This window comes from Mus pahari, chromosome 2, assembly GCF_900095145.1.
Source record: "Mus pahari chromosome 2, PAHARI_EIJ_v1.1, whole genome shotgun sequence".
Classification (NCBI taxonomy): domain Eukaryota; kingdom Metazoa; phylum Chordata; class Mammalia; order Rodentia; family Muridae; genus Mus; species Mus pahari.
Window position 1 is genome coordinate 145,481,655 of NC_034591.1, and position 10,093 is coordinate 145,491,747.

Below are 10,093 nucleotides of genomic sequence, written 5' to 3' on the forward strand. Positions count from 1 at the left end.
TTTGAGTTTGTTTATGTAGTGGATAATGTTGGTGGATTTCCGTATATTAAACCATCCCTGCATCCCTTGGATGAAACCTACTTCATCATGACAGATGATCATTTTGATGTGCTCTTTGATTCGGTTTGTGAGAATTTTATTGAGTATTTTTGCATTGATATTCATAAGGGAATTTGGTATGAAGTTCTCTTTCTTTGTTGGGTTTTTGTGTGGATTAGCTATCAGACTAATTGTGGCTTCATAGAATTAATTGGGTAGAGTACCTTCTGTTTCTATTTTGTGGAATAGTTTGAGGAGAATTGGAATTAGGTGTTCTTTGAAGGTTTGATAGAACTCTGCACTAAACCAATCTAGTCATGGGTTTTCTTTTGTTGGGAGACTATTAATGAGTGCTTTTATTTCTTTAGGGGATATGGGACTGTTTAAATCATTAGTCTGATCCTGATTTAACTTTGGTACCTGGTATCTGTCTAGAAAATTGTCCATTTCATCCAGGTTTTCCAGTTTTGTTGAATATAGCCTTTTGTAGTAGGATATGATGATGTTAGGATTTCCTCAGGTTCTGTTGTTACGTCTCTCTTTTCATTTCTGATTTTGTTAATTAGGATACTGTCCCTGTGCCCTCTAGTTATTCTGACTAAGGGTTTATCTATCTTGTTGATTTTTTTCAAAGAACCATCTCCTGGTTTGGTTGATTCTTTGTATAGTTCTTTTTGTTTCTACTTGGTTGATTTCAACCCTGAGTTTGTAATCTACTCCTGCCCTCTACTCCTCTTGGGTGAATTTGCTTCCTTTTATTCTAGCCTTTTAGGTGTACTGTCAAGCTACTAGTGTGTGCTCTGTCTATTTTCTTTTTGGCAGCACTCAGAGCTATGTGTTTTCCTCTTAGGACTGCTTTCATTGTGTGCCATATGTTTGGGTATGTTATGGCTTCATTTTCATTAAAGTCTAAAAAACTCTTCAATTTCTATTTTATTTCTTGCTTGACCATGGTATTGTTGAGTAGAGTGTTGAGGTTCCACATGAATGTTGGCTTTTTATTATTTATGTTGTTATTGAAGATCAGCCTTAGTCAGTGGTGATCTGATAGGATGCATAGGATTATTTCAGTATTTTTGTATCTGTTGAGGCCTATTTTGTGACCGATTTTATGGTCAGTTCTTGAGAAGGTACCATGAGGTGCTGAGATGAAGGTATATCCTTTTGTTTTTGCACAAAATGTTCTGTAGATATGTGTCAAATCCATTGGTTTCATATCTTCTGTTAGTTTTAATGTGTCTCTGTTTAGTTTCTGTTTCCAGGATCTGTCCATTGATGAGAGTGGGGTGTTGAATAGTCTCCCACTATTATTTTGTACAATGCGTGCTTTTTGTACAATTTTGTGCAATGTGTGCTTTTAGCTTTACTATATTTTCTTTAATGTATGTGGATGCCCTTGCATTTGGAGCATAGATATTCAGAATTGAGAGTTCATCTTGGAAGATTTTACTTTTGATGGGTATGAAGTACCCCTCCTTGTCTTTTTTGATAACTTTTGGTTGGAAGTCGATTTTATTTGATATTAGGATGGTGTCTTAGTCAGGGTTTCTATTCCTGCGCAAACATCATGACCAAGAAACTAGTTGGAGGAGGAAAGGGTTTATTCATCTTATACTTTATATACTGCTGTTCATCACCAAGGAAGTCAGGACTGGAACTCAAGCAGGTTAGCAAGCAGGAGCTGATGCAGTGGCCATAGAGGGATGTTTCTTACTGGATTGCTTGCCCTGGCTTGCTCAGCTTGCTTTCTTATAGAACCCAAGACTACCAGCCCAGAGATGGTACCACCCACAAGGGGCTCTCCCCCTTGATCACTAATTGAGAAAATGCCTTACAGGTGGATCTCATGGAGGTATTTCCTCAACTGAAGCTCCTTTCTCTGTGGTAACTCTAGCTTGTTTCAGATTGACACACAAAACCAGCCAGTACAGACGGCTACTCCAGCTTGTTTCTTTGGACCATGTGTTTGGAAAATTGTTTTCCAGCCTTTTATTGTAAGGTAGTATCTGTCTTTGTCCCTGAGGTGGGTTTTCTGTATACAGGAAAATGTTTGGTCCTGTTTATGTAGCCAGTCTCCTAGTCTGTTTTTTATTGGGGTGTTTTATCCATTGATATTAAGAGATATTAATGGAAAATTAATTGTTGCTTCCTGGTATTTTTGTTGTTAGAGTTGGGATTCTGTTCTTGTGGGTGTCTTCTTTTAGGTTTGTTGAAGGATTACTTTCTTGCTTTTTCTAGGGTATAATTTCCCTCCCTGTGTTGGACTTTTTCCATTATTATCTTTGAAGGGTTGGATTCATGAAAAGATATTGTGTGAATTTGGTTTTTTCATGGAATACCTTGCTTTCTCCATCTATGGAAATTGAGAGTTTTGCTGGGTATATTAGCCTGGGCTGGCATTTGGGTTCTCCTAGGGTTTGCATAACATCTGTCCAGGATCTTCTGGCTTTCATAGTCTCTGGTGAGAAGTCTGATGTAATTCTCATAAGTCTGCCTTTATATGTTGTTTGATCTTTTTCCCTTACTGCTTTTAACATTCTATCTTTATTTAGTGCATTTGTTGTTCTGATTATTATGTTTTGGGAAGAATTTCTTTTTTGGTCCGGTCTATTTGGAGTTCTGTAGGCTTCTTGTATGTTCATGGGCATCTCTTTCTTTAGGTTAAGGAAGTTGTCTTCTATAATTTTGTTGGAGATATCTACTGGCCCTTTAAGTTGAAAATCTTCATTCTCATTTATCCCTATTATCCTTAGATTTGGTCTTCTTAAATGTCCTGATTCCCTGGATGTTTTGAGTCAGGATCTTTTTGCATTTTGTATTTTCTCTGATTGCTGTGTCCATGTTTTCTATGGAATCTTCTGCACCTGAGATTCTCTCTTCTATCTCTTGTTCGCATCTATGGTTCCTGATTTCTTTCCTAGGATTTCTGTCTCTAGTGTTGTTTCCCTTTGGGTTTTTTGTTTGTTTGTTTGTTTCTACTTCCATTTTTAGATCTTGGATGGTTTTGTTTAATTCCATCACCTCTTTGTTTGTTTGTTTTTTTCTGTAATTCTCTAAGGGATTTTTGTGCTTACTCTTTAAGGACTTCTACCTGTTTAGCAATGTTCTGTATTTCTTTAAGTGAGTTAATACCCTTCTTAAAATCCTCTACCAGCATCATGAGATATGACTTTAAATCCAATTCTTGATTTTCGCTTGTGTTGTGGTATGCAGGACTCGCTGTGGTGGGCGTACTGGGTTCTGATGATGCCGAGTGGTTTTGTGATTCTGTTAGCCTTTGTCAGCACTCCTGGGAGACCAACTCTCTTCTGAGTCCCAGTGGTCAGAGCCCACTCTGTAGGCAAGTCCTCCTCTTGCAGTAAAGGTTCACATAGGTGTGGAGCTCAGACCTACCTCTCGGGTGAAGACAAAGGCCCACAGATACCCTGTCCAAGAAGCTCTGTTGCTTCTGTGGCCCGTGTGCTGTCCTGTGCTGACTGGTCTCTGAGAAACCCGGGATACAAGATGGTGCTCTCACCTGAGTCCTGGGGTTAGAGCCCTCTATGGAGGTTGACTCTCCTCAGTGTTCCTAAGATTCTGGGCATGCTAGAGTGCCTGTGGCATGGAGTGCCCTCTGGGGACCATGGGACTCCTTACCGAGTTTGTGCCCAAGGTGGCCCAGGGCTGGCACTGACCAGAAGGAACTCTAGGCACTGGTCGGTCGGGTTTTCTGTGTTTCTGTGCCTGCTGGCACAGGCCGCTTCCTGTTGTTTTGAAACTGATGTTGCATTCCACTCACCAGTGATCCTAGGATCCTGGGCTTGCTAGAGCACCTGCAGCTTGGAGAGTCCTCTGGTGAACATCGGGCCACTCACTGAATTTGTGCCCAAGGTGCCCCACGTGGTACCACCAACGAGTGAAATATAGACCTTTAACCCATGACTTTATTATTCTTTGAGTTTCCCCTGTACCTGTTGTAATGTCTCTCTTTTTGTCTTTGATTTTATTAACTTGAACCATCTCATTTTACTTTGGTTAGTTTAGCCGAAGGTTTGTAAATCTTTTAATATTTTCAATGAAACATCTCTAGGACCTGCCCTACACCCAGGAGTAGCTGGACAGCAAAACTTGGATTGATGGGTTTAAAAAAGAAAGAAAAGAGGAGATAAGAGAGAGTTGAGTAGGTAGGGAGCTAGTAGCTATGTGGATATACTTAGATGATTGAAATACATCGTATGAAAAAAGTTGTTGGTTAATGTTGAAATCTTGCTGAGCAATAAGAAGGGAGATATAAAGCTGTAACGGAAATAGAACTCATTTACAGCATAAGTACCTAGCTAAAGGTAATAAAAGGATTTTGGAAGAAGAAAGAATTGTCTGTTTGAGTTTGATAGAGGATAAAAAGCCTGCATATTTATTAAAATCCATAATTTTCAACTGGGTATGGAAGCACTTGTCTTTAATCTCAGCACTTGGGAAGCAAAGGCAAATTTCTTTGAGTCTGAGGGCAGCCTTGTCTATATAGAAGAGCCAAGGCTAGTGTGTCTGTGTTTGTGTGTGTTTATGTGTATGTGTGTGTGTGTGTGTGTGTGTGTGTGTGTGTGTATGAGAGAGAGAGAGAGAGAGAGAGAGANGAGAGAGAGAGAGAGAGAGAGAGAGAGAGAGAGAGAGAGAGAGAGAAAGAGAGAGAGAGAGAGAAAGTGGTTATATTCTTTTACATACACAGTCTCTTTTCAAATAATTGATTTACAATGTATCAAGGTAAAAAACCAAAACCACAAACACTCCTTTAATCTTAACACTGAGGAGGTCGATGCAAAGGAATCTGAGTTCCAGGTCTGTCTGTTCTACAGAGACTGTTCCAAACAACTAGGATCGCACATAGAAAAGATGTATCTGAACAAACAAACAAAAACAAACAAAGAAAAACCATCACTCCAGAAAGCATAAAAAACCATTCAGGACAAAAGGACACTAAAATGACACCATCACTGAATACATGGGAACTTGAACATGGAAGAAATACCTAGGATGGCAGTATCCAGTCAGTGGATAGGTACATGTGTCCTAGATTAGAAGTTACTGAATCAATACTAACTTTCTTGAGATTAGTCATTTGGGTACGGTTGCATAATATAAAGTGTTGTCCCTGGAAAATATTGAGGAACATATGTCCCTTGATTTTATTTGGTTTGTTTAGTTCTATGATATAGGCTCTCACTGTATTCAGTTTTTAGCAAACATGTCTGAGCCTCTTAATTGCCAATATCACTGTGTAAACATCTACATCTAGCCAACTTCGATTATTCATCATAGAAGCATTACAGCAGGTAAGTAGGACAATTAATGCCTAGGACAAAAGATATTCAGCAGTTCATTGAACTGTCCTTGCAACTGTTCACCAAACTTGAAATTATGTTTTATGGCCAAAATAAATGTTTATATCAATGAGAAAAACTTCTACATGAAACAAAAATCAAAACGATACAAAATAATAATCAACTAACATTAGAAATTGAGGCCTATAACTATATTCTATCTCTCAATTGTGCTTTCAATTAAGACAATTAATCCTGTCAATAATGAAATATTCTGGCTGTTTTTTAATACTCTTTATTTAGTTCTATAAGAGTTTAAGAAAGCAGAAAGAAGAGAATCCTCTAGGGTTTGGGGGTAAGAGGTATCCATGCACCAGAGGAGATGTGTCCTATGTCCATTAGGTAGGTAGATTGCCTCTGCTCTGTCAGGTCAGATTTCAGAGAACATTCCCAATGCTCTTGCAGGTTTGTCTTTATGTTTGCACAGAAGACTATGTTCTGTAATCAAAATACTTGTGTATTAGGAGTCACTAATTATTACAGGAAACAAATAAAAATCAACACATTTCATTTTTACCTTTGACTCTTGGAGAGTTAATCAGGGAATTTATTCTGTCTCTTCTCACAAATACAGGGGTAGGAACTTTCACAGCTAGTATCTTCTAGTCTTGCTCTAGTTAAAAATGCACATCTTCCAAGCTTACAATTGAATTTCCTTATTTTCAAGTCCCTGAAGAATAAAAACAACAATGGGTAACTGTTTAATTTTGAACATTCACTGAAATAAGTCAGGGTTTTTAAAAATCTATTGTCTAAAGTATGCAGGATATATATTTGTTTATCATTAAGTTCATCACCAAAATGTATTCTTTTCTTTAGGCTCATTAAAAAGAAATGGTCTCTAGATCACATAAAAGGTCTCCATCTTACTTCACACTCACAATTTTCTGGTCAGCAGGGAAACAGATTTCCAACATTTCCAAAGAATCATTTTAGCTAAACCTGCTTTCACATTTCTTTGTGTTAATAAAAATGCTAGGACAATAGTAAAACAGATGTGTGGGGCACATAGAACAGTGCCATATATGTTTGTGCTTTAAGGAGAAAGAGGAGATTTGAAAATAATCACAGATGAGGCTTGTAACTAGTGTTTTGGACTATTTCCCTTTCTTCTAGCCCACCTCAAAGTTAATGGGTCCTAATGGAAACATGGTAATCTACTGAATTTCCTGTATGCAAGACTACTCTAATTTCTGCAGGATTATATATTAGAGGCCACAACTATCTTTTTGTTAAAAAATACAGCTAAATAAAATAATAAATTTGAACACAAAGCAAATTGCCAACAAAACAGAAGTACTGTGCTTCCTGGACCAGCCTGGTGTACAAGCAAAAAAAAAAAAAAAAAAAAAAAAAAAAAAAAAAAAAAAAAAAAAAAAAAAAAAAAGTAATTAATAATTAATTAATAATTAAGATCCTCTTTTATAAGCCTACAGAAATCAGAAATTAGGTTTCTCCTCAGGGTGAAGTGTTAGCAGGAATTGGACCTCAGATGGTCAGGAAAGCACTGTAGCTAGTTTTTCCCCTAATCGAGGATGCTAACTAAAGAATGACCTCAAAACAGAAATCCTCAATAACAAATCTAGCATAGTGGGACACAATCTGTCATCTCAGTTTTTGAGGATAATGGTAAGAGTATCAAAATACAAGAATAACCTTCAATATATAGGGATTTTGAGGTTACTCTGACATATACAGAGGTTGATGCATACAGTCAACCATTGAACTGATCATGGGGTTCCTAATGGAGGAGATAGAGAAAGGACAGAGGAGCTGAAGGGGTTTGCAACCCCATTAGAAGAACAACAATATCAACCAACCAGAGTTCCCAGGGACTAAATCACCATCCAAGGAGTACACCTGTAGTACCCATGACTCCAGCCCTATATGTAGCTGAGGATGGTCTTGTCAGGAAACACTGGGAGAAGAAGCCCTTGGTCCCATGAAGGCTCGATGCCCCAGTGCAGGGAAATGAGCATGGGGAGGCAGGAGTGGGGTGGCTTGGTGGGGGCACACCCTCATAGAAGAAGGAGGAGGGGATGGGTGGGATAGGGAGTTTCTGGGGCAATATCAGGAAAGAGGATAATATTTGAAATGTAAATAAATAATGTATCCAATAAAAGAACAAAAAACAAACAAAAACCAACCAATCAAACAAACAAAAAAATCTAAACAACAACAACATCAAAAGAAATGCAGTAAGCTTTCATAACTACATTAAAAAGAAAAATAGGTTTTGAACAAATCTCTGTTCAAGGAGATACTTTTAGGTCCAAGGATGAAGCAACAGGTATGCACTGAAATAAGGCAAGGCCATGTAAAAACTGTTATTTTTAACTTGTAATGAGCTTGCAGTATGAAACACTGCATTGAACTTGTTATTGATATCATTCTGTAACTCCCCTTTTCTGTGATATTTAACTATGAGGTATTCTTTCTTCTACAGAGAACTTTTTGTCAAAAGGCTATATAAGAAGTTGAAAGCAATAAAAAAGAGAAAAAAGACAAAAGAATACCATGCAGTTTTTACCACTATTGCTCTATAGACTAGTTTGTACAAAGTTTAAGTTCAAGTATATACAAGATATGCTGAATATAATAGAAAAGAAACTGGGAAAGAGCCTTGAACACATGGTCATAGGGAAAAACATACTGAACAGAACAGCAATGGCTTATGCTCTAAGATCTACAATCAACAAAAAGGACCTCATAAAATTAAAAGGCTTCTGTAAGGCAAAGGACACTGTCAATTGCACAAAAAGGCAATCTGCAGATTGTGAAAAGATCTTTACTAATCCTACACCTGATAGAGGACTAATATCCACAATATACAAAGAATTCAAGAAATTAGACTACAGAGAACCAAATAACATTATTTAAAAATGGGGTAAAGAGCTATACAGAGAATTGTTAATTAAGGAATCTGGCATGGCTGAGAGTCACTTAAGGAAAAGTTCAAAATATTTAGTCATCAGGGAAATGCAAATCAAAACAACCTTGAGATTACACTTTACATCAGTCCAAATGACTAAGACCAAAAATTCAGGTGACAGCATATGCAAATGAGAATGAGGACCCAAATATACCAATCCTTGGCATATACTCAAAAGATGCTACAACATATAACAAGGAAACATGCTCTACTATGTTCATAACAGTCTTATTTATAATAGCCATAAGCTGGAAAGAACCTAGATGTCTCTCAACAAAAGAATGGATATACAAAATGTGGTACATTTACACAATGAAATTCTACTCAGCTATTAAAAGCAAGGACATCATGAATTTTGTAGGCAAGTGAATAGAAATAAAAAATATTATCCTGAAGATCTTCCAGTTTCAATCTGTGCCCTGGAGCTAACCCTGTGGCACAGTTCTTTGTACACATATCCCACCCAGAGAGAGTTGGTCTCCCAGGAGTGCTGTCACACATAAGTTCACAGGTGAGAGTACTACTTTTAGTCAAATATCTAACCCAAATAGAACCAGCCAGGGGCATACAGGGTACCAGAACCATGAGAAACCTTGGGACAGGATCCTTCCAGTTTCCATCTGCACCCCAGGGATAACCCTGTGTCGCAGCAGCTTGTATCCAAATCTTGCCCAGGAAAAACTGGTTTCCCAGGAGTGCTAACATACCTAACATCACAGGCTCAAAGGCTCACAGGAAAGACATGCTCCATTCAGAGACATCAAAACCATCTAAAACCAAAGACAAACAGAAGGCAAGAGGCAAGCACAAGAACCTAAGCAACAGAAAAAAAATCTGCTTGGCATCATTAGAACCCAATTCTCCTAACAAAGAAAGCTCTGGTTACCCAAACACACAAGAAAAGCAAGATGATGATTTAAAATCCCAACTCATTTTGATAATGGAGTACTTTTAAAAGAACATAAATAACTCCCTTAAAAAATACAGAAGAAAACAGGTAAATAAGTAGAAGCCTTTACAGAGGAAACACAAAAATTCCTTTAAGAAATACACTAAAACACAACCAAACAGGAGAAGGAATTGAATGAAAACATCCAGGATCTAAAAAAGGAATAGAATCCAGAAAGAAATCACAAAAGGAGACAACTTTAGAGATATAAAACCAAGGAAAGAGATCAGGAGTCATAGATGCAACATCACCAACAGAATACAATGATAGAAGAGAAAATCTCAGGGGCAGAAGATACCATAGAAAACATTGATGCAAGAGTCAAGGAAAATGCAAAATGCAAAAAACTCCTAACCCAAAACATCCAGAAAATTCAGGATACAATGAGAAGACCAACCCTAAGTTAATAGGTATAGAAGAGAGTGAAGATTTCCAATTCAGGGCCAGCAAGTATCTTCAACAAAACTATAGAAAAACTACCGTAACCTAAAGAAAGAGATGCCCATGAACATAAAAGAAGCCTATAGAACCCCCAAAAACCTAGAAAGGGCCAGAAAAGAAATTCCACCTGTAACATAATAATGAAAATACCAAATACACAAAATAAACAAAAAGAATATTAAATGCAGTCAGGGGAAAATGTCAAGTAACATATAATGGCAGACCTATCAGAATCACACCAGACTTCTCAACTGAAATTCTAAAAGTCAGATGATCCTGGGCAAATGTCATACAGACCCAAAGATAACACAAACACAAGCCTAGGCTATAATAGCCAGCAAAACTCTCACTTACCATAGATAGAAAAAAAAAAAA

General features: G+C 37.5%; 1 protein-coding gene across 1 annotated transcript in view; it reads right to left on the minus strand.

Moving 5' to 3' along the window:
- Positions 1 to 5,693: 5,693 nt before the first annotated feature.
- LOC110315916 (killer cell lectin-like receptor 5) overlaps positions 5,694 to 10,093 on the minus strand; it is a 23,496-nt gene continuing 19,096 nt past the window's right edge. Inside the window, exons 6-7 of the mRNA XM_021189877.2 lie at positions 5,914 to 6,066; positions 5,694 to 5,834 (exon numbers count right to left, since the gene is read on the minus strand). Coding sequence (XP_021045536.1) covers positions 5,931 to 6,066 — 136 coding nt within the window. The 3' untranslated portion in view covers positions 5,694 to 5,834; positions 5,914 to 5,930. The remainder of the gene's footprint in view (positions 5,835 to 5,913; positions 6,067 to 10,093) is intronic.